The sequence below is a fragment of the Oncorhynchus nerka genome, linkage group LG16 (assembly GCF_034236695.1).
Source record: "Oncorhynchus nerka isolate Pitt River linkage group LG16, Oner_Uvic_2.0, whole genome shotgun sequence".
Taxonomy (NCBI): Eukaryota; Metazoa; Chordata; class Actinopteri; order Salmoniformes; family Salmonidae; genus Oncorhynchus; species Oncorhynchus nerka.
This window is the reverse complement of record NC_088411.1, coordinates 473276-499656: the sequence shown is the minus strand read 5'-3', so window position 1 is coordinate 499656 and position 26381 is coordinate 473276. Positions and strand designations below refer to the sequence as shown.

The following is a 26381-nucleotide window of genomic DNA, read 5'->3' as shown; positions in this document are numbered from 1 at the left end:
ATCTCCTCCACAGCACGAGCCCGAGGGGGCGCAAAACACAGCCCCACACAGGATATCAACTTACTACCCTGAGACAAGGCTGAGTATATCCCAGGAAGATCTCCTCCACAGCACGAGCCCGAGGGGGCGCAAAGCACAGCCCCACACAGGATATCAACTTACTACCCTGAGACAAGGCTGAGTATATCCCAGGAAGATCTCCTCCACAGCACGAGCCCGAGGGGGCGCAAAACACAGCCCCACACAGGATATCAACTTACTACCCTGAGACAAGGCTGAGTATATCCCAGGAAGATCTCCTCCACAGCACGAGCCCGAGGGGGCGCAAAGCACAGCCCCACACAGGATATCAACTTACTACCCTGAGACAAGGCTGAGTATATCCCAGGAAGATCTCCTCCACAGCACGAGCCCGAGGGGGCGCAAAACACAGCCCCACACAGGATATCAACTTACTACCCTGAGACAAGGCTGAGTATATCCCAGGAAGATCTCCTCCACAGCACGAGCCCGAGGGGGCGCAAAGCACAGCCCCACACAGGATATCAACTTACTACCCTGAGACAAGGCTGAGTATATCCCAGGAAGATCTCCTCCACAGCACGAGCCCGAGGGGGCGCAAAACCTTACAGGAAGATCACGTCAGTGATTCAACCCACTCAAGGCATGGAAGATCACCAGTAAGCTAGTGACTCAGCCCCCGTAATAGAAGAGATGAGTCTTCAGTAAAGACTTAATGGCCGAGACTGAGTCTGTGTCTCTCACGTGGATAGGCAGTAAGTTCTATAGGAGAAAGCCCTGCCTCCAGCTGTTTGCTTAGACATTTTAGGGACAATAAGGAGGCCTGCGTCTTGTGACCATAGCGTACGTGTAGGTATGTACAGCAGAACCAAATCGGAGAGATAGGTAGGAGCAAGCCCATGTAATGCTTTGTAGGTCAGCAGTAAAACCTTGAAATTAGCATTAGCCTTAACAGGAAGCCAGTGCAGAGAGTCTAGCACTAATATGATCAAATTTTGGTGTTCTAGTCAAGATTCTAGCAGCCGTATTTAGCTCTAACTGAAGTTTATTTAGTCTGAAGTTTATCTGGGTATCCGGAGAGTGGAGCACTGCAGTAGTCTAATCTAGAAGTGACAAAAGCATGGATTAGTTTTTCTGCATTATTTTTTGACAAAAAGTTTCTGATTTTTTCGATGTTACGAAGATGGAAAAAAGCTGTCTTTGAAATATTCTTGATATGTTTGTCAAAAGAGAGATCAGGGTCCAGAGTAACGCTGAGGTCCTTCACAGTTTTATTTGAGACGACTGTACAACCATCAAGATGAATTGTGTTTCCAATCTCTCCAAAAGAATGTGGTGATCGATGGTGTCAAAAGCAGCACTAAGGTGTAGGAGCATGAGGACAGATGCAGAGCCTTGGTCTGACGCCATTAAAAGGTCATTTACCACTTTCACAAGTGCAGTCTCAGTGCTATGATGGGGTCTAAAAACCAGACTGAAGCGCTTCGTATACATTCTTTGTCTTCGGAAAGGCAGTGAGTTGCTGCGCAACAGCTTTTTCAAACATTTTGGAGAGGAATGGGAGATTCGATATAGGTCGATAATTAGCTTTTTCAAGAGGCTTTATTACTGCCACTTTTAGTGAGTTTGGTACATATTCGGAGGATAGGGAGCCATTTATTATGTTCAACATTGCAGGGGCAAGGACAGGAAGTAGCTCTTTCAGTAGTTTAGTTAGGATAGGGTCCAGTATGCAGCTTGAAGGTTTAGAGGCCATGACCAGGATAAAAAAAAAACTTGAGTGGCTCCATTGATCCTAGGTCCTGGCAATCCTGTGCAGACTCAGGACAACTGAGCTTTGGATCTTTTTGTCACTGCTGAAATGAAAGCCATCCTCTCTTGGGGAATGCTGCTTTTTAGTTAGCTTTGCGTCAGTATCAAAGATACATTTAGGATTTTTCTTATTCTCCTCAATGAGGTTGGAAAAATGGATGATCGAGCAGCAGTGAGGGCTCTTCGATATTGCACAGTACTGTCTTTCCAAGCTAGTCAGAAGACTTACAGTTTGTTGGAGCGCCATTTACATTCCAATTTTCTGGAAGCTTGCTTCAGGGCTCGGGTATTTTGTGTATACCATGGAGCTAATTTCTTGTGACAAATATTTTTCCTTTTTAGGGGTGCGACTGCATCTAGGGTATTACTCTAGGTTAAATGTAGATCCTAAATTAGGTGGTTAACCAATTTTTTTGTACTCTGAAGTCTTTGGGTAGGTGGAGGGAGTTTGGAAGGGCATCTAGGAATCTTTATGTTGTCCAATAATTGATAGTACAGCTTTTGATGATCCTTGGTTGGGGTCTGAGCAGATTATTTGTTGCGATTGCAAATGTAATAAAATAGTGGTCTGATAGTCCAGGATTATGAGGATTTTTTTTTTAATCCACAATATTTTTTCCAGGGGACAAAGCTTGATCCAGGGTATGACTGTGACAATGAGCAGGTCTGGAGACATGTTGGACAAAGCCCACTTAGTCGATGATGGCTCCGAAAGCCTTTTGGTGTGGGTCTGTGGACTTTCCCATGTGAATATTATCTGCCATGACACAAGGTCCGATAGGAATTCAGGGAACTCAGTGAGGAATGCTGTATGTGGCCCAGGAGGTCTGTAAAACAGTAGCTATAAATCGTGATTGAGTAGGCTGCATAGATTTCATGACTAAACACAGTCATTTATTTTTTAGTAAATTTAAATTTGCCGTCGGAAATGTTAGCAACACCTCCACCTTTGCAGGATGCGCAGGGGATATGGTCACCAGTGTAACCAGGAAGAGAGGCCTCATTTAACACAGTACATTTATCAGGGTTGTTTCAGTCAGGCCAATCACATCAAGATTATGATCAGTGATTAGTTAATTGACTATGACTGCCTTGGAAGTGAGGGATCTAACATTAAGTAGCCCTATTTTGAAATGTGAGATATCAGAATCTCTTTCAATAATGACAGGAATGGATGAGGTCTTTATTCCAATGAGATTGTCAAGGCGAACACCGCCATATTTTGTTTTTCCAAACCTAGATCAAGGCACAGTCACGATCTCAATGGGGAAAGCTGAGCTGACTACACTGACTGTGCTAGTGGCAGACTCCACTAAGCTGGCAGGCTGGCTAACAGCCTGCTGCCTGGCCTGCACCCTATTTCATTGTGGAGCTAGAGGATTTAGAGCCCTGTCTATGTTGATAGATAATATGAGAGCGCCCCTCCAGCTAGGATGGTGTATGTCACTCCTCAGCAGGCCAGGCTTGGTCCTGTTTGTGAGTGAGTCCCCGAAAGAGGGCCAATTACCTACAAATTCTATCTTTTGGGTGGGGCAGAAAACAGTTTTCAACCAGCGATTGAGTTGTGAGATTTTGCTGTAGAGCTCATCACTCCCCCTAACTGGGAGGGGGCCAGAGACAATTACTCAATGCCGACACATCTTTCTAGCTAATTTACACGCTGAAGCTATGTTGCGCTTGGTGACCTCTGGTTGTTTCATCCTAACATCGTTGGTGCCAATGTTGGCTACAGTTACAGAGGCAAATAAGTTTCAAAACATAGGTCTATCTATATATACTGAACAAAAACATAAATGCAACATGTAAAGTGTTGGTCCCATATTTTATGAGCTGTAATGAAAGATCCCAGAAATGTTCAATATGCACAAAAAAATTATTTCTCTCAAATTTTGTGCACAAATTTGTTTACATGAGAATTTATCCTTTGCCAAAATAATCCATCTACCTGACAGGTGTGGCCTAATCATTACACATATGCGTGTACTGGGGACAATAAAAGGCCACTCTAAAATGTGCAGTTTTGTCACACAACACAATGCCACACGTGTCAAGTTTTGAGGGAGCAAGCAATTGGCATGCTGACTGCAGGAATGTCCACCAGAGCTGTTACCAAAGAATTTAACCTCCAACGTAGTTTTAGAGAATTTGGCAGTACATCCAACTGGCCTCACAACTGCAAACCACGTGTAACCACGCCAACCCAGGACCTCCACATCCAGCTTATGGTTTATTCACCTGCGGGATTGTCTATCTGTAATAAACCATTTTTGTGGGTAAAACTCATTCTGATTGGCTGGGTCTATGCCCTCCCAGGCCCATCATGGCTGCGCCCCTGCCCAGTCATGTGAAATCCATAGATTAGGGCCTAATTAATCATTTCAATTGACTGGTTTCCTTATATGAACTGTAACTCCTCAAATTCTTGGAAATTGTTGCATGTTGCTGTTATACTGTTTTGTTCAGCATATTGGGGAGGACGGGCTCAGTGGAATTAGATCAAATACCTCAAACACATACATGGTTTCCATGTGTTTGATTCAATTCCATTTGCTCTGTTCCAGCCATTACTATGAGCCGTCCTCCCCTCAGCAGCCTCCTGTGATATGGACCCTATTTGACAAAGGTCAATCAACTATAATATGTTTACAGAGGGAAGTAAAAACGCTGTGGGCCAAACCTATTTCCAGATCATCGATGTCATCTACTGATGCTTTTCTTCAACTTTATTCTTCCCAAAACACGAAAACATGACCATTTGCCGTAACTACGCATGCGCCATCTTGGGCGCTTTAAACAAGTATGCAAGAGTGGAACATGAACATACTAGGTGAGTTTGAGAAATATTACGAAAATGAGGGATAACACAAAATACCATGCTCGGTGAAACTATATGCTAACTTATTATAACTTATTTTCAGTAGGTTGTTACGTACTTCCTCCAAGTCCCTTTCGCATGCAGCGAGTCAGTGGCAGTGCAGTGAAATACTGTTCGCTATGATTTTCATCAATGGCAATGCGTGATGGACTAAAATGGAGGAAATATCGAAGTGCTAGCTAACACTTGCTAGAAGCACGAACCACTCTAGCCAACTGCTACCCACGTTCACCCTTGTATTTTTCAGTAAAAATGGCTAGCTACCAAACCCTTCGGCAAGACCATGAGGGTGTGCAAGCCATATTTGTTACCCAATTTTAAAATAATATACCCTACGTAACAAGCTAGTTAGCTAGCTAGCTACCTAACGTTAGCTACAAACGTTAGACGCTAACTAGATGCTGGGAGACTCAGTGTTCGTTAACTAGCTAGCTAACTTGTTTGTCCTGTACAGTTAGCTTGCTAGCTGAAATGTTGTATAGTTTTAGATAGTTAGCTGGTGAAAGGGTGCCCAGCAGTCAGGCGCAGTGCAGTATTTAATGTGTCAGTCAGTTGTAGTAACTAGTGAGGTTGCCAGTCATTGAGCAACATTGTGCCTAGCTAGCTTGCTAGACAGCACATTTGATTTAGACCCGATAGCAGTCGATGAATGTTGGTTGCAATACTGATTATAACTTATTTCTATTACAGGAGGAAGACTGATCCAGGCTCAATGAAACAGGAAATAGGCATCAATGACACTTGACTGCTTTGCAGAATAAGCAGTTATTCTGTAATGCTAGTTCAATAACACCTGAGTTGTATTCGCCATGACTATGAGATCCACTTTGTTTGCTAATGCAGGATTTAAGCTGGACACTGAGAGAATTGACTTTGACAAATCACAAGTTGGAAATGCAAATGTTGTGAACTCCATAACAATCAAGAGAGAAACCTGTGACTTTGTCATAGATGTCCATGACGTACACGGGGACATCCACAACACTGGAGGGGAGAACCTCAGCAAAACTAAGATCATAGACCAGAAATACATAATTCGGGCCCCAGTGGTTGCTGCACAAAATAAAGCAGGAGGGGCACTAGTTCAAGGTGACAATTGGGAAAGCACAGGGGTGCCGTCATCCTCTGTCAGACAAATGGGGGGTGAGGGAATCCCAATGAAAGGTAAACACTTTCTGAGTGATGGTATGGATAATAAAGAGTTGGTTTCAAACAATAACTCCAAGGATGCTGATAGCACCAGAGGGGTCTCCCCTGGAGGAGTTGTCAACACTGCATCCATTGAGTTCAGCACAGAGGGCAAGTGGAGGAACATCAGAAAAACCCCTGCTAACCCCCACACACAGGCCACCTGCCTCCGGCAGATTCTCCTCCTTCAGCTGGACTTGATTGAACAACAGCAACAACAGCTGCAGTCCAAGGACAAGGAGATAGATGAGCTGAAAGCAGACAAGGAGACGGTATGCACAGTATATTAAAGTGTCTAATTGTTTGTAGATGACAGTAACGCTGTCATTTGTTTAGAACCAAATCATTTAAAGAAACATGTCTGCATACATAGTTGCTGGCGCGTATTGAGCGCATGGAGCGTCGCTTGCAGCTGACGAGGAAGGACCCACGTGATAAGCGCCTATTTCAGCCACTAGAGCCCTGGACCCCAGATAAAGAGGACCTGTGGGATCTAGAAGTGTGTGACAGCCCACAGACTCCCACCCCCAGGACAATCCCCTTCAGTCGAGGCGGCAAAGGCCTCAAGAGGTAACAGACCCAAAATACTACTCTGCATTCACTTATCCTCAGTCAAACTATCTTCTACTCACTAATACATCTGCTCTGCTCATGCAGGAAATTTTGCTTCCTGGACTCAAAAATCCAGAAGTCACGAGGAGGGAAAGGCTCTAAGTTCACCTCCCCTAAGTCAGAGTGTGGAGCTGGCTCACCATATCAGAGGGAGCTGCGCAGTAAAGAGACCCCAGAGAAGATGGGGTTTGGTCGGTCACCGGTGGAGAGGGATACTCTGTACCCGAGCAAAGAGGACCCGGAGCGCACCGATCAGATGGAGGAGCTCCCTTTCATGTCTACTACTGAGATGTACCTGTGTCGCTGGCATCAGCCGCCCCCCTCCCCCCAACGTGAGCCATCCCCATCCCCGAAGAAAGAGGAGGTTGTAGCCAGTGAGTAGTCCCACCACACATGCCAATTGTTCCGGTCCAAGTGTTAAGCTGTGTAATATTGCCTCGCAATGAATAATGATGTAGAAATCCAAATAGTATTGCTATTAGTCCTGTCTTTTTTTTACACGGTTCTGTTTTCCAGTTCCATCCTGGAAGGAAAACAGTATGGAGCCCTTGGATGAGGAGGCTGCCAGTGACATCCCAGAGGTGAGAGAGGAGAGCACACAGGCTTTACAATTTAAACTGAGAGTCAGAAATCAAGCCTGTAATACCACACAATATTCAACTCAGCATTTAACCCTGCAAATGGTCCTTAACCACATCAACCATGTGTTTGTGTTGTTTTACCAAGATGTTGGACGACAGTGTCTTTTTGAAGCGCCATGCAAAGCTGGAGTTGGATGAGAAGAGAAGAAAAAGGTACAAATGGGTTTTCTGACTTCCAAGTTACTCTCAATGCCTCATCATGGTCAGTCTCTAACCTCACTCACTACGGCTCCTTTTTTGTGTGTGTAATGCAATCTCAATTTACTATATTGAACCACTAACGTTTTCATCCATTCCTTGCTCTCTCATTATCGCTCTTTATCACTGAATCCTGTTTTTTGTAGATGGGACATTCAGCGTATCCGTGAGCAGCGCATGTTTCAGCGCCTCCAGCAGCGCATGAACAAGAAGAAGGGGATCCAGGAGAGTGAGCCAGAGGTCTCCTCATTTTACCCGGACACTGAGGATGGTATGACAGGTCACTTCATCTGCTTTCTAAACATGGAACCGTTGTTTTTTACAGAACCATAAAGTTGCTACGCCTTTAATACTGTCATTTACTGAAGTTTTACGAGCAATGTTTTCATTGCATGCAGACACAGTCTTGATTTTGAGACTCCCTTTTCTTTATTTTCTCCAGTCGAGTCCATAATCATCACCCCTTTCCTGCCTGTGGTGGCCTTTGGCCGGCCATTGCCGAAGCTTACTCAACAGTAAGTTTTTTTTGTATTTTTGATTTCATCCACCAGTAGTCCTGTCAGTCTTTTTCAACTACAACGCTCATTGTAGGTTCAGTTCAACATGCAGGGAACAACCCTATCACACATCATGGCACCCTTTTTCAAGCACTTGGTCCAAACAAACACATCTATGCATTTTTTGTGTATCTTTCATTCAAAGGAGATAGTTTGTGTGATATACCATTCGTATGCAGAGATGTTATTTGTTTGTCTATTTGATCTTTTATTCAGGTTTTGACATTTTCCTTTAGGTTCACTTGTAGGACTATATAAGTAGGCTTTTTTGTTAGGCTTGTCACTGGACATTTCTTTGTATAGTTGAGTTAGTGATTTACATACCTAACTTATCCCCTATGTCCACTAGCTTGAGTTCATCCAGTACTATGCGTAATTTATTTTTCAAGATGGTACCATGGTGCAGGTGGCGGGGCAGGGCGAGTTTCACAGAAAGACCTTTCATCAAAATGCAAGTATTTATTCTTCCCCCAAGTATGTCTTTAAAGTTTTAAGCAAACTGAATATTTTACACCCCAAGCACTCATAGGCAAGCATTTTGATGCCTATTCCTTCCTCTGTTCTCAAAGAAGGGGGCATAGGCCTAATGATTTACAATAGAGGGCAATAGGAATGCAAACTGGTGTCAATTCAAAAAACGTTAATGCTATTTTGAAGACATTGTAATTCAAGTAAGTTACCTATTGACCAGTGTTGGAAAAAGTACCCAATTGTCATACTTGAGTAAAAGTAAAGAGACCTTAACAGAAAATCACTCAAGTAAAAGTTAATGTTACCAAGTAAAATACTACTTGAGTAAAAGTCTACAATTATTTGCTTTTAAATATACTTAAGTATCAAAAGTAAATGGAATTGATCAAATATACTTAAGTATCAAAAGTAAATGTATAAATTATTTCAAACTTCTTATATTAAGCAAACCAGATGGCATAATTTTCTTGTTTTTAATTTTGTTTTGTTTACCTACAGCCAGGGGCACACTCCAACACTCAGACCTCAATTGCAAATGAAGCATGTGTTTAGTGAGTCCACCAGATAAGCTGTAGGGATGACCAGGGATTTTCTTTTGATAAGTGTGTGAATTAGACCATTTTATTGTCCTGCTAAGAATTCAAAATGTAATGAGTACTTTTGGGTGTCAGGGAAAATGTATGGAGAAAAAGGTACATACTTTTATTTAGGAATGTAGTGAAGTTAAAGTTGTCCAAAACATAAATAGTAAAGTAATGTACAGATACCCCCCCCCCAAAAAACGACTTAAGTAGTACTTTTAAAGAATTTTTACTTTATACCACTGCTATTGCCAGAGGATATTTATATACCGGTAGTTTTGCAAGTCCTTTAAAGAAAATGGAGAAAAAAAATACATCTCTATACAATACAATTTTCCTAAACACTTTTTTTTATACATTTATCCATTCCAACAGTCATTATTATTAACATGTCTGCATGTGTGCATATTGAGACAATGATCTATACAATGAGTCTGAAAACAATTGAGACTCTCTCTATTTAACACGTGCTGTGCCAATTGAATGATAACCAAATGTGAAATGCTTTTTAGGTTATGGGGGTCGGATTTTCCCAGTAACCTTTCCCTGCTTCCTCCAGTCAACATTTGTATTTCTGAATTGTCTTCCTCTGTAGGAACTTTGACCTGCCTTGGCAGCGAAGCCGCTGCCGCATCGAGGTGCCCAAAAAACACACGCCACATCGTACCTGTCGGAAGTGAGGTGGTATCTGCGTGTGTTAAGCAAAAGAGAGAGCCCTCTTCTCTCCCCAGAAAGGTTCTCTTTTCTTTTGTGGGATTAGGCTGTCACTGGCGTAGCATGCACTACTCTCAATAGTCTGTGGAAAAGTAAACCATTGTCCTCCGTGTTGTCACTTGCCAGCTGTCTTAGAGAAGGAGCTGTTGTACATTGGGAAAATGGCTACCAAATTTGTTAGCTATGGTACATTTGTTGCCCATGCTACTCAAAATGAAAGAATAGCTGTACCCCCCTCAGATAACAGTCCCCCTACTAACAGCTAAGTGATTATAAGGTAAACCACAATAGTTACTTAGTATGTCTCTACTGTAGCAATTTAGTAATAAGCACGTTCTGTGAAGCATAATTGGGGAGCACATGTTCTAATGTTTTGGAATTTGGTGTAATGTGCCTAGTCATCCTTAATTACTGCATCATCACTAAAATGTGTAGCTTTTGATCATTACTACATTATTACATAGTTGTCACCTGACTTAGTAACTTGGGGACTGTGATCTAAAGGGTAAGAAGAGAAGTGGCGTTTTCTGATTTGACTGAATGGCAGTGCTTGAATTGTACAATATACAACTAACCCTGTGCGCTGGAAGCACCATTGGCGTTTACATGCTCTGGGTTTTGCTTTGATTGAAACTGTAAACAATTTTTCCTGTTTGTGTATTTACTGTAATAATATTTCCTTATGTGGACACCGCTTCAAGCGAAAGGTTTTATCATTGTGCACTAAAGTGTGGATATAAGGTGTTTGATCCTTTCTCGGCATGTATGTTTTTTAAAATTACAAATGCAGTAAATATTAGATTTTTAAAAGTCCTCCTTTGATGCTAAAATTATTGATATTCTGCATTGTCCATACTTTGCTTCATGAAAGCAAGTTTGTTTGACTGCTTCTTGGTAGACAACATTGGCTTTTAAATTAATTTGAGAACCTTTGATCTTCTACAGTATGCTTTGTTTTGTTTTCATAATTTTATTATGCGAGTCTGCATGACAAATTTGGTCCAAACGATATCAACTGTTAACACGGTAGAGCTGTAAATGAAACGACATCCTTTCCGCTTAGTGCAATTCAGAGAAGAGAAATAACATCTGTTTGAATTTCAAAAGCATGACAATTTGGCTGCTTTATTCAAAAAGCACTGCTTTGTTCAGACAACTGCCTTGTCTCCAGCCCAATCTCTAACATGTGATAAATTTGCTTGAGTTCTACATTTTTATGTATTTTTCCAGTACATCAGAATACGCTTAATTGCAGTAGATAACTGAGATATAGACATCAGTCCTATGGTGAAGTTTAGAAAACATGGGTTTTGTTGGCATTAGAGTTTAGCCTAATCAGCTAGAGCACTCAAACTTAATGCTAGGTATTTTCCTTCTTAAATTCGAGCTATATTTAAAAATCTTGGTAACTTCCAAAATAAAGGAAACACCAACATATAGTGTCTTAATAGGGCCTTTTGCCACCACAAGCCAGAACAGCTTCATTGCACCGTGGCATAGATTCTATATGGCTGCGTTTACACAGGCAGCTTAATTGTGATCTTTTTATTCTAGTTGGTCTTTTGACCAATCACATAAGTATTTTCACATCAGCTATTTTTCAGGGCTGATCTGATTGGTCAAAAGACCAGCTAGTGAAAAAAATATTACAATTGGACTGCATGTGCAAATGCAGCCCAACTGGCTGGAGCTCTATTGGAGGAATGAGATGGCATTCTTCCACGATAAATTCCCTCATTTGGTGTTTTGTTGATGGTGGTGGGAAACGCGGTCTCAGGCGCCGCAACAGAATATCCCATAAGTGTTCAATTGGGTTTATATCTGAGGACTTCAACGGCCATAGCATATGGTTTACATCATTTTCATGCTCATCAAAGCATTCAGTGACCACTTGTGCCCTGTGGATGGGGCATTGTCATTCTATGGGGATTTAGCCAGGGTAGCTAAAATAATGGCCTGCCCAGAATTTGTATACATGACCCTAAGCATGATGGGATGTTAATTGCTTAATTAACTCAGGAACTACACCAGTGTGGGTGGGAGCACCTGCTTTCAATATACAGTACTTTGTATCCCTCATTTACTCGTGTTTCCATTATTTTGGTAGTTACCTGTAGCTCCTGGTGATGCGTTATCGCTTAAACATTTTACTTTTGGCATAATGGCCTCCAACGCTACAGACCACAAAATACAGAGTGGTTTTCAAATTATGTGAAATTAGTCTTCACAAACAAATGTTGTAAATATGAAAACATGGCTGTTTTATTTTATTTAAACGTGTTGAGTACATTCAATATTATTGTTCTATGATAATGATTGTATGTTGACAATAATTGACAAGTTTGTTTTGGAATAAAACAAAAAACATCTAACAGTTAAGCCTAGTCTTCAGTTATTGATTTGTAGATTAACAAGCTCTGAAATTGATTGATAATGGTAATTAATAATGGAGCCATATCCGTCAGTGAAATGGAGTGCAAACACAATTTTTTTAGAAAACCCCTTGAATTATACTATTGGGATACCAGAGTTTGAACAACATTGGCATATAAGCAATGAGAATGTAGAGGCAAGCAGGTTACACCATGGGAGCTTAGTGTATAATTACCACTGCTGGGTGGGGGGGGGTAGTCTCTGGCTGACACTGTGTCGTTACATGGGTCGGGCAGGGTATGTACATTAATGTTATCACATTTCTAGGTATTGAGGGAAGACAATTAGCTCCAGCATCTGTCATGTGAAAAATGTTTATTGAATAAAGGCAAAGTAGGACATTTCTTACAAATATAAACCACACCCTCAATCAACCTTTCGATAAATATTATGTTATCAGGAACTCATGATGACTACACTTTTATGGATAAAAGGCTATTTCAGCTCTATCAGGCACCATCGAGTAAGTGCCCCTTTTTTTGGACATTTGACATGGAGGAAAATTAACCAAATTGTACATACATTTTACCACACTTTAGTTTTTTAAAATCCATTCCGCAGTCCCATTAATAATTCTAAACCTAGGTTATACAAACTCCCACAAATATAATTATACAAAATAAATCAAAAGCAAGCAAGAAACCACAAACCGTAAAACCATTACGAAATCATGTTAATATCTGACAATGTGTAGTGGATGCTCTTAGGCACACCTATGAAAGGTAAGAATGTACAAATGTAGTGATGCTTGTACATCAAATATACAAAAGGTTTACTTTATTAGAATAGTCTAAATTCACTAACTTTGGGTTCCTTTAAATAATGTTCAATTTACCCATGAAGCAAAAATAACATGCCTTTGGGTGTATTCAAACTCAATTAATTAAAATATTCCCTTTAAAGGAGAATGTTAATTTTTTTAGAACAATTGTGTATGGATAATGATTCTGATCAGTCATTGATAAAAGATAACAATACCTGCAAACAAAAAGCCATATACCGTAATAACATGGACTTCTCACTGAAATCCTCCAGTGTTCATCCACCACTTCCACAAGGAAATCTATACTGAACAAAAATATAAAAGCAACATGCTACAATTTCATTGATTTGACTGATTTGCAGTTCATATGAGGAAATCAGTCAATTGAAATAAATAAATTAGATCCTAATCTATGGATTTCACATGACTGGGATTACAGATATGCATCTGTTGGTCACAGAGACCTTAAAAAAATGGGCCTCGAACTCGTCATGGTATTTTTGTGCATTCAAATTGCCATCGATAAAATGCAACTGCCTTTGTTGTCTGTAGCTTATGCCTGCCCCATAACCCCACCACGGGGCACTGTTCACAACGTTGACGTCAGCAAACCACTCACCCACACAACACCATACACGATTTGCAGTTGTGAGGCCGGTTGGATGTACTGCCAAATTCTCGAAAACAACGTTGTAGGCAGCTTAGGGTAGAGAAATTAACATTAAATGATCTGGCAACAGCTGTGGTGGACATTCCTAGAGTCAGCATGCCAATTGCATGCTACCTCAAATCTTGAGACATCTGTCGCATTGTATTGTGTGACAAAATTGCACATTTTAAAGTGGCATTTTATTGTCCCTAGCACAAGGTGCACCTGTGTAATGATCATGCTGGTTTAATAAGCTTCTTGATATGCCACATCTGTCAGGTGGATAGATTATCTTCGCAACGGAGGAACACTAACAGGGATGTAAACAAATTTGTGCACAAAATTGAGAAATAAGCTTTTTGTGCGTATGGAAAATGTCCGGGATCTTTTATTTTAGCTCATGAAACATGGGACTAACACTTTACACGTTGCGTTTATGTTTTTGTTCAGTATAGATACAGAAATCTAAGTTGCTGAGTACATCTAGCTGTATTAACACCAGGCAGCCAAAGTGCTGTTGTGTCAGTCTCTCCTGAGGTTATTCAGTCTCTCCTCCAGGTCAGCATCTGCATCTGCCAGAGCTGGCTGGGGTTCAGATTTCTTCCCACCTGCCACTGAGAGGCTACCTCCCGTGGATGGCAGATCTAAATGAACAGGAAGGAAATGATTTAAATCAATCAATAGGAACCGTGATGAAGAGATGACCAGCTGTATCACTACTACAGCATATTAGAGAAGTGAATGCAGTTTTAAATCTTACTAACTGCAAGCACAATAACTTCACTTTATTCCTTACTTGAGAGTTCGTCAGAGAGATTGAGACCCAGCTCGTCCAACACTTGGGACACAACAGCATCACTGAAAATAAAACAGAGTTAGTGTTTCCATACATTTACCAGCTAACATAAGTATGCCAAAAATAAAAATTGTACAATTTAAAATAACATTAACAAATAACGATGTCTTCATATTGAAGACTTTCATTTTTAGATTTTTTTTAACCAAATCTGTATTTTGGATGTAAATTACATTTTTTTTGCAATTTCACTTGGTCTTAAGAAACTTACCCCACCCGCAATAGACTTCCTCATGCACAGATAAAACATTAACAAAGGCTCCAAAAACATCCAAATATATCCTTTTAGAAATGACAATTCTCTCAGTATAGTTATTTTCCATTTTGTTGGACTAGAATGATAACTTCTCCATGTAGCCGGCGCATGCGCACACGGAAAAGTATCACGAGTTGCTAATTCATGATTTCGATTGGCTGAGAAACTGCCCGCCTCTCTCTCTCGACCCGACTCCTGACACGTTCATTACTATGGAACAGTTGGAGATCGAATTTGAATATTGAAACAATGTTGCAAATGTCGGAGACAGACACCAAGGTTTATACAAATCTCCAATGTTGAAAACTAAATGTTAGTCTAAAAGAAATGTGAGAATGTCTAGATGTTTTTTTATGGTGGAGATCAAGTTAATAACTTCCCTGCCTGGGCTGATGAGACAGTGGATTGCACAGTCGAATGGAACAGAGTAAATAGGCATTTTAACGTCATAGATTTAACCGGTGGGAACTTGTGGAATAGACACCGGCTGGAATGCACTTTTAACCAATCAGCATTCATGGTTCATGTTTTATCTGTGCCTCTGCAGAATGAGCATTAGGAAGTCTATCGCCGGTGGGATAAGTTTCTCAAAACCAAGTGAAATCGCAAAAAAAAGGTCTGGACACTTCTATGACATGACATTTAAAGTGTACCTATCCTTTAAAGGATTTGGCTGGAATTTCACTGTCATGAACCCCCTACCTCTCTTCTTCATCATCCTCATCACCCATGGCATCATCTATGGCATCATTCATCATCTCCTCTTTCATGTCCATGATCTCACTCTGTCGTTCAAATTCCATCATGATCTTCTGAATCTGTGGCAACTTCATCTGTGTAGGGGAAGTGGACGTTATGTTGTGAGCCAATGGAATGTATGGGCACAATTCAACCAGTAACAAAAACGACTACAAAAGTTTGAGGCTTTTTAAGTGTGATACAGTTCTACTGGCAAGTTCTCTCGATACAGAGTTGAATCGTGTTTTTAACAGGAATCATGAAACAATGAAAAGATACACACCTGTCTGTTCATGGTAGCCATGGCTTTGGTGACTCCTTTCATTGCCTGTGCCATGCTGTTGTTTGACTTGAGAGTCTGGATTTTCAGACTGACTGCCTGGATATTTGCCCTCATCATAATAAATTTCTTCACATAGTGCCTTGTGCGAACCAAGTCCTTCGCCATGATCTTGACAGCATCCTAGAATGGTGTGTGGATAAGTGTGAAACAATTGAAAATTATGCATGACAATTTACATAAAGGCGTGAAGTCTTTTTCCCTTTTAAACAGCCCCTTATATTTGTCCTCATTCTCTCACCATTTGTCCTTGTTTGGCCATTTTCTTAATGTCAGCTATTATTTTCTTCTCCTGCTGCTCCAGTCTTTGTCGCTCTCTGTCCAGATCTCTCATGGCTCGATTCAGTGCCCTCTGGTTCTGCCTCAGCATCTCCTCTGGGGTCTTCCTCTTCCCAAACAGGAACTCCATCTAATGTACAAAATTGGAAAAGAAAATCAGGAAATAATTAGGCTACACATATCATCCAAATCCACCTCTCTTTCTTGTCAGTCATTATTACTTAGAATTTACAATGTGTTCGTTTTCCCACTAAACAGGCACTAATTTTCTGTACGTTTCATTTGTAAGATGGCTACATTATAAACATGAATTAGTGTAGGATAACTCCTTATCTGATCCATTTACTGTAGCTAGCTGGACTTTTTAACAAGCATCGTTTACGTGATTTATCAAATTCACAGAATTCAATAAACAGGCCTACTATGCATAGCTAAATGGGCTTGATTATGTAGACCTTTAAACGATTAGCTAGCTAGCTAGGTATGCTTGCTTCCTTGTTAGTTTAACGTTAGTAGCTAACATTAGCTGCTAGGTAGCTAACTACGAAGTTAAGTCATAGTAACAAGCTAGTTATTATTCAATTTTATGTTACAGTGTATGAAGTATTTCGTGGCGGGGCTGTTTATGTCTCGATAATGACTACTGTTATGGAAAATAGCTACCGTTTGAGAGGTCTTCACCGGTTTTAAATCGGAAACAGACTCCCTATTTGCACAGATAGATGGCTTTGTTTTCTTTTATGGACTTCCGCAGAAAGTTAGCTTCACTTCCGTCCTACTCCTAATCCTTCTCCTACTTCTACTCCTTCTCTTTCTTCTTCTCCTTATTCTTCTTGATTTGATTCTTCTTCTATGGCATAATGGCGTTCGCAACAATTAAATGTGCATTCCGCCACTTACTGTGCTGGTGGATAATAAGTATCCCAAAAAAGGAAAACATTTTAGGTAAAAATAAATAAATAAAATATCATGCAAACTACCAAACAAAAATAAGTGAACTAAACTAAATCAACCTGCTTTTCTGTAAAAAAAAAATATATAATTCTAATCAGGTCCCAACACAGGCTCAGAAGCCTCCTGTGAGGGCGGGACATTTCCTAGCGACAAAAGTCATTGTAGTGCTTCTGCTGTAAAGTCTTGGAGCCCCCAAAACGTATCAGCTGCAGATATAATGATATCCAGCTTATTGGACTTCTTAGACACAATTAAATACTATGGCTCTAAATGCCACAAAATCCACCTTCTTTGCAATGAGTGTATCCAGATCACCCGATTGACTTAAAACACTAGCAACTGGTTGCAATGTATCCACCACCATATCTTCAACACTGTTGCCTCTTGCCCCTTCGACTCTCTTCACCTCCTCCACATAGGTGATCCGCTGCGCAGCCCAGATCCTTGACACCTCGACCTCCTTCACTCTAACAGGTCACTCAAGGATGTCCAGAAAATGATCCCCACCACAGTTGCAACAATATTCTTCTCCCGTCTGCAAACATGTGACACGTGATCATATCCTTTACAATTTCTACACTATAATGGTTTGGACATGCTCTCCCCGCATACCTCATATATCCATGCTTCACATATTCAGGCAGAGTCTCCTCAAACAACAATAATATCGACAGGCTTTTCTTCTTCCTTACATCTACCATATGGGTCAGGCGTGATGCACTGACCATGCCTGGGAATTTCTGACGAAGGTACTCATCATCTACAGTGCCAGTCAAAAGTTTGAACACACCTACTCATTCAAGGGTTTCTCTTTATTTTTACTATTTTTATACATTGTAGAATAATAGTGAAGACATCAAAACTATGATATAACACATATGGAATCATGTAGTAACCATAAAAGTATATTTTATATTTGAGATTCTTCAAAGTAGCCACCCTTTGCCTTGATGACAGCTTGGCACACTCTCAACCAGCTTCACCTGGAATGCTTTTCCAGCAGTCTTGAAGGAGATCCCACAAATGCTGAGCACTTGTTGGCTGCTTTTCCTTCACTCTGCAGTCCAACTCATCCCAAACCATCTCAGTTGGGTTGAAGTCTGGTGATTGTGGAGGCCAGGTCATCTGATGCAGCACTCCATCACTCTCCTTCATCAAATAACTCTTACACAGCCTGGAGGTGTGTTTTGGGTCATTGTCCTGTTGAAAAACAAATGATAGTCCCTTATGCACAAACCATATTGGATGGCGTATCGCTGCAGAATGCTGTGATAGCCATGCTGGTTAAGTGTGCCTTGAATACTAAATAAATCACAGACAGTGTCACCAGCAAAGCACCCCACACCATCACATCTCCTCCATGCTTCACGGTGGGAACCACACATGTGGAGATCATTCGTTCACCTACTCTGTGTTTCACAATGGCATGGAGGTTGGAACCAAAAATCTCAAATTTGAACAGTTGATGTTGACATGTGTCTGTTACTTGAACCCTGTGAAGCATTTATTTGGGCTACAATCTGAGGTGCAGTTAATTGCCGATTTCTGAGGCTGGTAACTCTAATGAACTTATCCTCTCTCTTTGCTTATTTGAGCTGTTCTTGCCAAAATATGTACTTGGTCTTATACCAAATAGGGCTATCTTCTGTATACCAACACTACCTTAACACAACACAACTGAATTGGCTCAAACACAACCTTTTGTGACTAGGGGGCAGTATTTTCATTTTTGTTAAAATAACGTTCCCGTAGTAAACGGGATATTTTGTCAGGACAAGATGCTAGAATATGTATATAATTGACAGCTTGGGATAGAAAACACTCTAAAGTTTCCAAAACTGTAAAAATATTGTCTGTGATTATAACAGAACTGATATTGCAGGCGAAAGCCTGAGAAAGTGACTCATGTTTTGAAAGCGCTGCGTTCCAATGTGTCCCTATTGAGCAGTGAATGGGCTATCAACCAGATTACAATTTCTCCGTATTCCCGAAGGTGTCTACAGCATTGTGACGTAGTTTTATGCATTTATGTTGAAGAATACCCGTAGGCGGCTACATTGCGCAAGTGGTCACCTGATGCTCCCAGAGAGATTCTCGCGTAAAATACAGAGGTAGCCATTACTCCAATCGGTCCTACTGAAAAACGAATTGTCCCAATGGATATATCATCGCATAGATATTTGAAAAACACCTTGAGGTTTGATTATAAACAACATTTGTCATGTTTCTGACGATATTATGGAGCTAATTTTTAATATTTTTCGCTGTTTTCGTGACTGCAATTTCCGGGCGATTTCTCAGCCAAACGTGAAGAACAAACGGAGCTATTTCGCCTACAAAAATAATATTTTTGGAAAAAAGGAACATTTGCTATCTAACTGGGAGTCTCGTGAGTGAAAACATCCGAAGCTCATCAAAGGTAAACGATTTAATTCGATTGCTTTTCTGATTTCCGTGACCAAGTTACCTGCTGCTAGCTGGACAAAATGCTATGCTAGGCTATCGATAAACTTACACAAATGCTTGTCTAGCTTTGGCTGTAAAGCATATTTTGAAAATCTGAGATGACAGGGTGATTAACAAAAGGCTAAGCTGTGTCTCAATATATTTAACTTGTGATTTTCATGAATAGGAATATTTTCTAGTAATATTTATGTCCGTTGCGTTATGATAATTAGTGTCAGAGGATGACAACGCTTCCGTTCACGGGATGGGGTGTCACTAGAGGTTTTAAATGCTAGTAAATCTAAGTGCATACTCTTCAACCGATTGCTGCCCGCACCCTCCCGCCCGACTAGCATCACTACTCTGGGCGGTTCTGACTAAGAATATGTGGACAACTACAAATACCTAGGTGTCTGGTTAGACTGTAAACTCTCCTTCCAGACTCGCATTAAGCGTCTCCAATCCAAACTTAAATCTAGAATCGGCTTCCTAGTTCGCAACAAAGCCTCCTTCACGATTGCTGCCGAACATACCCTCGTAAAACTGACTATCCTACCGATCCTTGACTTCGGCGATGTCATTTTCAAAATAGCCTCCAACACACTACTCAACAAACTGGATGTAATCTATCGCAGTGCCGTCCGTTTTGTCACCAAAGCCCCATATACTACCCACCACTGTGACTTGTATGCTCTTGTTGGCTGGCCCTCACTACATGTTCATTGCCAAACCCACTGGCTCCAGGTCATCTATAAGTCTATGCTAGGTAAAGCCCCTTATCTCAGCTCACTGGTCACCACAGCAACACCCACCCGTAGCACGCGCTCCAGCAGGTATATTTTACTCGTCAGCCCCAAAGCCAACACTTTCTTTGGCCGCCTGTCCTTCCAGTTCTCTGCTGCCAATGACTGGAATGAATTGCAAAAATCAATGAAGCTGGAGTCTTATATCTCCCTCTCCTAACTTTAAGCATCAGCTGTCAGAGCAGCTTACCAATCACTGTACCTGTACACAGTGTCATGATGCTGGCCTGTGGGTAAGGTTTAGATTAAAAGCTCTTTTTGTCTCATCCGACCACATGACCTTCTCCCATTCCTCCTCTGGATCATCCAGATGGTCATTGGCAAACTTCAGACGGGCCTGGACATGCGCTGGCTTGAGCAGGGGGACCTTGCGTGCGCTGCAGGATTTTAATCCATGACAGTGTAGTGTGTTACTAATGGTGAGACTGTGCTCCCAGTGCTCTTCAGGTCATTGACCAGGTCCCGCTGTGTATTTCTGGGCTGATCCCTGACCTTCCTCATGATCATTGATGCCCCACGACGTGAGATCTTACATGGAGCCCCAGACCGAGGGTGATTGACTATCATCTTGAACTTTTTCCATTTTCTAATAATTGCGCTAACAGTTGTTGCCTTCTCACCAAGCTGTTTGCCTATTGTCCTGTAGCCCATCCCAGCCTTGTGCAGGTCTACAATTTTATCCCTGATGTCCTTACACAGCTCTCTGGTCTTGGCCATTGTGGACAGTTTGGAGTCTGTTTGAGTGTGGACAGGTGTCTTTTATACAGTTAACGAGTTAATACAGGTAATGAGTGGAGAACAGGAGGAATTCTTAAAGAAAAACTAACAGGTCTGTGAGAGACGGAATTCTTACTGTTTGGTAGGTGATCAAATACTTATGTCATGCAATAAAATGCAAATTAATTACTTAAAAATCATACAATGTGATTTTCTGGATTTTTGTTTTAGATTCCGTCTCTCACGGTTGAAGTGTACCTATGATAAAAATTACAGACCTCTACATGCTTTGTAAGTAGGAAACACTGCCGATTTAGCAGGTTATCGAATACTTGTTCTCCCCACTGTATGCGCTGGTACTTTATGAATATGATGTCAGTTCGGTTGTCATCTGAGACATTCTCATCAATGATAGGATGACAAACTCAGTGGAAAGTCTACACATTATAGTTATCAGATTCACATGGTATGGTTGGGCAATTTAAATGTTTGAATATAAAATTATTGGTGAAAAGATTAAATGTAATTTTAGCTTCTAAATGAGAGATTTGGGTTTTCATATGGTTAGAGACATGGGTTATGAAACTATGAAGACACACCCTTCTTGTCACGTTCTGACCTTTATTTCCTTTGTTTTGTATTTATTTAGTATGGTCAGGGCGTGAGTTGGGTGGGCAGTCTATGTTTGTTTTTCTATGATTTGGGGATTTGTATGTTTCGGCCTAGTATGGTTCTCAATCAGAGGCAGGTGTCATTAGTTGTCTCTGATTGAGAATCATACTTAGGTAGCCTGGGTTGCACTGTTTGTTTGTGGGTGATTGTCTATGTTAGTTGCTTGTGTCAGCACAGGTCTCATTTATAGCTTCACGGTCGTTATTTGTTTATTGTTTTTGTATAGTTTGTATTCAGTGTTCAGTGCTTTCTTTTATTAAATACTCATCATGAACACATACCACGCCGCATGTTGGTCCTCCGATCCTTCTCGCCTCTCCTCTTCAGATGAAGAGGAGGACGACTGTGACACTTCTCCCTCCACTATATAAAGCCCTTGACGAAAATGTAACCTCCTGTTCCGAGGATGTGAGGACGACGGTCCATACGTTAAAAGGACTAACATGTCAACTGTTCCGGGTACATTAGGATGACGATCCGATGTCAGAATGGTTCAGACAACTACAGAACGAAGCCAACCTCAGCGTTAGCTTTAGTTGCGAATGGTATGAACTTTGAACTCTTATTCACTAAAGAAGTGATACCTCCTAGCTGTTGAGTTAGCAACATCAGCTGCATACGTGGGCTAGGAAAGAACAGACAGAGTATCCCATCTACCACACAACGACGTTACTACAACGGATCAATTTACCAGCAGAGACATTCTTCAAAGGACTGTGTTGGGCAACACGGCCTTCCATCTACCACCAACCTACCGAAGCGCAGCTCAGAGTAAATATTGATTGCATTTTCCTTTTCCAAATGGGCGGTAATTTTAGAATGCATAAGATACTGTATTTACGATAGCATGTTTCTCCCTTTGTTCCTCAAGTCTTTCACTCAAACCCAGCATTTTATTTTGTGTAACCAGCTGTCATATCTGTTCCGTCTGCTAGGGACATTTTCCTTTGACGTAATTTGTAATCAAGGTATGATTCATTCAGTGTATATGTAATTCTGTGTGATTAGTTAGGTATTTAGTAAATAAATAATTAAACCCAATTTTGTATTGCTGATTCAACTTGTTAGCCAGGGTTCGTGCAGATAACCAAGAATTTACAACTTTCAGATGAGACTGAATTAAGGTGACATTTAATATTGACTGCTATTGATGTAAAATATTACTAGGTCTTTAAGAGTTTATTCGGAAGATAACAGCTCTATAAATAATATTTTGTTGTGCCCAACTCTCTAGTTAATTACATTTACATGATTAGCTCAATCAGGTAATATTAATTACAGAGAAAGGATTTTATAGAATAGCATGTCATATCACTTAATCCGGCATAGCCAAAGACATGACAACAGCCAATCTGTAAATAGCACACCCAATTACCTCATCCCCATATTGTTACTTATCTTGCTCTTTTGCACCCCAGTATCTCTACATGCACATCAATCACTCGTGTTAATGCTAAATTGTAATTATTTCACCTCTATGGCCTATTTATTGCCTTAATAAATGTACAGTGCACACACTGTACATAGATTTTTTCTATTGTGTTATTGACTGTACATTTGCTTATGTGTAACTCTGTTGTTTTTGTCACAGTTTTGCTTTATCTTGGCCAGGTCACAGTTGTAATTGAGAACTTGTTCTCAACGGGCCTACCTGGTTAAATAAAGGTGAAATAAATTAAATGACATGCACCTGTTAATCATTATGACTTACACCTGGACTTCATTGGTATTTTATTAGGATCTCCATTAGCTATTGCGAAAGCAGCAGCTACTCTTCCTGGGGTCCACACAAAACATGAAACATAATACAGAATGACATAATACAAAACATCATTAGACAAGAACAGCTCAAGGACAGAACTGCATACATTTGACCTTCATAATTTCCTCCCCTTTATGTGTCACTCCCTTATGTTTTCTCACCAGTTGGTATTGTTCTTGTGTACCGGCATGTAGCCTTATGGAATTGTCTCGTTACTGGTTTTGTTTTAATAAATGTTTCACCTGCACCTGCTTCCCAACTCACAGCTCCATTATTACAAGTGTCAATTCTTTAATCCTATTAGTTAAATAGAGTAATTGCATTCCTCGTTTTACACAGTAATTATTTGATTGACTAAATGCTTATAATTTAGGTCTATTGGTAGTTATTTATTTATTAGATACTTATTTTCCACCATAATTTGCAAATTAATTAAAAATCCTACAATGTGATTTTCTGGATTTCTTTTTCTCATTTTGTCTGTTATAGATGTGTAACGTCGTTCGTCTGTCGAAGGAGAGGACCGAAATGTAGCGTGGTGGTTACTCATGTTTTTTAATGAAGAATAGCGATACATGAAATAACTAATATATACAAAAACAACAAACGAAACACGAAAACCTATTACAGCCTGTCTGGTGCTAACTAACACAGAGACAGGAACAATCACCCACAAAATACATAGTGAAACTCAGGCTACCTAAATATGGTTCCCAATCAGAGACTCACCTGACTCTGATTGAGAACCGCCTCAGGCAGCCAAGCCTATTCTAAACACCCCTACTCAGCCACAATCCCCAATGCCTACAAAAAACCCAATACGACAATACAATAAACCCATGTCACACCCTGGCCTGAACAAATAATAAAGAAAACACAAAAATACTAAGACCAAGGCGTGACAAGATGAAGTGTACCTATGATGAAAATTACAGGCCTCTCTCATCTTTTTAAGTGGGTGTTCACAATTGGTGGCTGACTAAATACTTTTTTGCCCCACTGTATGTACAGTCCTTTTCAGTGTGGCTGCAAATTAGTTGAACAGGAGAAGAGGATGTGTTTGCTTGTGGAGGGAGAGCAGTTTGGGTGGTTGTAGAACAGCTGCAGTGACGATGATTGGTTTCTGGACCAAAATAAAGATATAGAAATGAGTTAGACATTGCCATAATACAGCTCAAAAACCTTCATTAACATACTCCCAGAGATATTCACTGAATGAAGTGGCCTACCGTCCCCATTTACAATTTCATTCATCAATGAAATACATTATACTATAGCACATTCAATTACATTATTATTGTAGACTATAGGCTAATCCTGTATCTACCTTTTACAATACCATAATCAATGAATGAAGTAGCATACCCATCCAATTTCATTTATCAATAAAATAAATAATACTAGCACATTCAGTTACATAATTGTAGGATAGGCTACCCCTTTATCAAGACTATATTAGGATCCCGTTATGATTTCATTGGTCTTGTCAGGCATGATTTTAGGTTTTCAATCAAAGTTGTATGTTGTACCTAGTTTCTCTTCTTCAGTGAAAAGTACTTATGCATCCCCCATTTAATTCAGTTTGAGTGTGAATGTCTAGGCCTAGTGACAGTGGAAAAATAAACCCATAGCTCCAGCACACAATGACATGTAGGGGTAGTCGTTTTCAGTGTAAAATATGTATATATCCTATAGTACAATGGCATGTAGGGGTAGTGTATTACAATGTAAAATATGTATATCCTATTGCACCACATGTATATATTTTCCATTAAATAAATAATACAAACACATCAAATGATGTTATTATTTTACAATAGCCTACTCGACACAGTAAATAATATTGTCTACGTGCTTTCAACTCGTTATCAGCGAAAATGTATTATTTTCAAATAAAGCAAATTTGCTCTATCAACACAGTAGGCCTTAATATTTCCTAACCATATCACAACTTAAATATAGCCTACTTACTCCTCAATCGGATCAAAGACATCTTGGTAATTCTTCTCATTGTCTCTAAGGAAACTATCTGGGGCAGACACTCTTGAAAATGGCATCTGCCGCTTGTAATTTTAAAAAAAATGTCTGTGTCACCGCTGAGCTGTCAAATACTGTGCCCATCTCTCACCTTATGAACAGTCACTGCTATCCGGATTCCTTGGGACGTTCCTAACCTGAACCCTAGACTTTCACCCTTAACTAACACTAAACTGAACCATTTTACACGTATACTTGATTGAGGTAGGAACCTCCCAAGGATCCTGTTTGCACAGACCACCTGGGAAAGCCTATGAACTCCTCTATTCGACTGAAAGCCACGGACACAACTCTTATTGGTTGTCTGATATTGGGAACTGGTAACAACACCATCTGTGATTGGCTAACAATATTTAGATCTGTATACAGCGAGATAAGATAACATACCATCCCATGAGTTGTTGAGGGAAAGACAGATTACCTATGAGGGAAAGACAGATTACCTATAGTTTGGACATAATATTTTCTAGGCCATTAAGCGATAACATGAAATACACAATCAGTAGACTACACTATACCTCAGGGTGGCTACATCGGAATATCGGCGTGCACTCAAAAAACTGTACATTTCTAACATTTATGGTTGAGATTTAATCAATATAAATATAAACTATAAACCTTATGACTTTCATTTACATGCAAGGCGTCACACAGATGCTAGCCACACGGTGGAACTGCTGCCTAGGTTTATTAACACGCAGGCGTCGAGCAGACATTAGTAAGGTGTTTGTGTCATGTTAGTCCGACATTCAATGGTAGGCGGAGGCGTAGAGGTGGTTTAAAACTGTTTTCTAATGTGGACTGCTTACAGAACAGTATCAAGGGAAGTGGTTTATGCATGCTTAGTTCTTGAGTCTCTGGGGCCGCCGAGTGTAAATTTGAAATGGTAGTTATGGAACTCCCTCGCGAGGTTATTTTTATGGGGAATAGTCCTCAATGAAATTGACGTTAGGCTAAATGTGAAGAATTATACATTTGCCTCTGTTGGCCACCCAGTAACCTATTAA

General features: G+C 40.4%; 2 protein-coding genes across 4 annotated transcripts; one reads left to right on the top strand and one right to left on the bottom strand.

Moving 5' to 3' along the window:
- The first annotated feature begins 4488 nt into the window (after nt 1-4488).
- LOC115143901 (male-specific lethal 1-like 1) lies at nt 4489-9904 on the top strand. Of its 3 annotated transcripts, XM_029684354.2 has the most exons (10): nt 4495-4660; nt 5399-6168; nt 6270-6466; nt 6554-6882; nt 7025-7089; nt 7235-7302; nt 7494-7618; nt 7790-7862; nt 8294-8355; nt 9552-9641. In XM_029684354.2, coding segments are annotated over exons 2-10 (1572 nt in total). In that variant the 5' UTR covers nt 4495-4660; nt 5399-5517; the 3' UTR covers nt 9554-9641. The 3 variants fall into 3 exon arrangements, with proteins under 3 accessions (XP_029540212.1, XP_029540214.1, XP_029540213.1); XM_029684352.2 differs by lacking the exon at nt 8294-8355 and having other exon boundaries at nt 4489-4660; nt 9552-9904; XM_029684353.2 differs by lacking the exons at nt 4495-4660; nt 8294-8355 and adding an exon at nt 4813-4997 and having other exon boundaries at nt 9552-9904.
- A 2497-nt stretch (nt 9905-12401) lies between these two features.
- On the bottom strand, nt 12402-16782 carry LOC115144522 (charged multivesicular body protein 2a). The gene is made up of 6 exons (XM_029685573.2): nt 16648-16782; nt 15947-16114; nt 15649-15828; nt 15330-15460; nt 14312-14373; nt 12402-14159 (listed from the first exon to the last, which is right to left on the bottom strand). The coding sequence occupies exons 2-6, from the start codon at nt 16112-16114 to the stop codon at nt 14038-14040; spliced, it is 663 nt and encodes a 220-aa protein (XP_029541433.1). The 5' UTR covers nt 16648-16782; the 3' UTR covers nt 12402-14037.
- Between the last annotated feature and the right edge of the window lie 9599 nt (nt 16783-26381).

Bases quoted from the DNA above. Each gene is read 5' to 3' on its own strand.
- LOC115143901 (XM_029684352.2), top strand. From the start codon at position 5,518: ATGACTATGAGATCCACTTTGTTTGCTAATGCAGGATTTAAGCTGGAC. The intron at 7,090-7,234 runs GTGAGAGAGGAG...TGTTTTACCAAG, and splicing joins CTGCCAGTGACATCCCAGAG to ATGTTGGACGACAGTGTCTT. The intron at 7,863-9,551 runs GTAAGTTTTTTT...CTTCCTCTGTAG, and splicing joins TTGCCGAAGCTTACTCAACA to GAACTTTGACCTGCCTTGGC.
- LOC115144522 (XM_029685573.2), bottom strand. From the start codon at position 16,114: ATGGAGTTCCTGTTTGGGAAGAGGAAGACCCCAGAGGAGATGCTGAGG. The intron at 15,829-15,946 runs GTGAGAGAATGA...ACACCATTCTAG, and splicing joins TGGCCAAACAAGGACAAATG to GATGCTGTCAAGATCATGGC. The intron at 15,461-15,648 runs GTGTGTATCTTT...TCCCCTACACAG, and splicing joins TGGCTACCATGAACAGACAG to ATGAAGTTGCCACAGATTCA.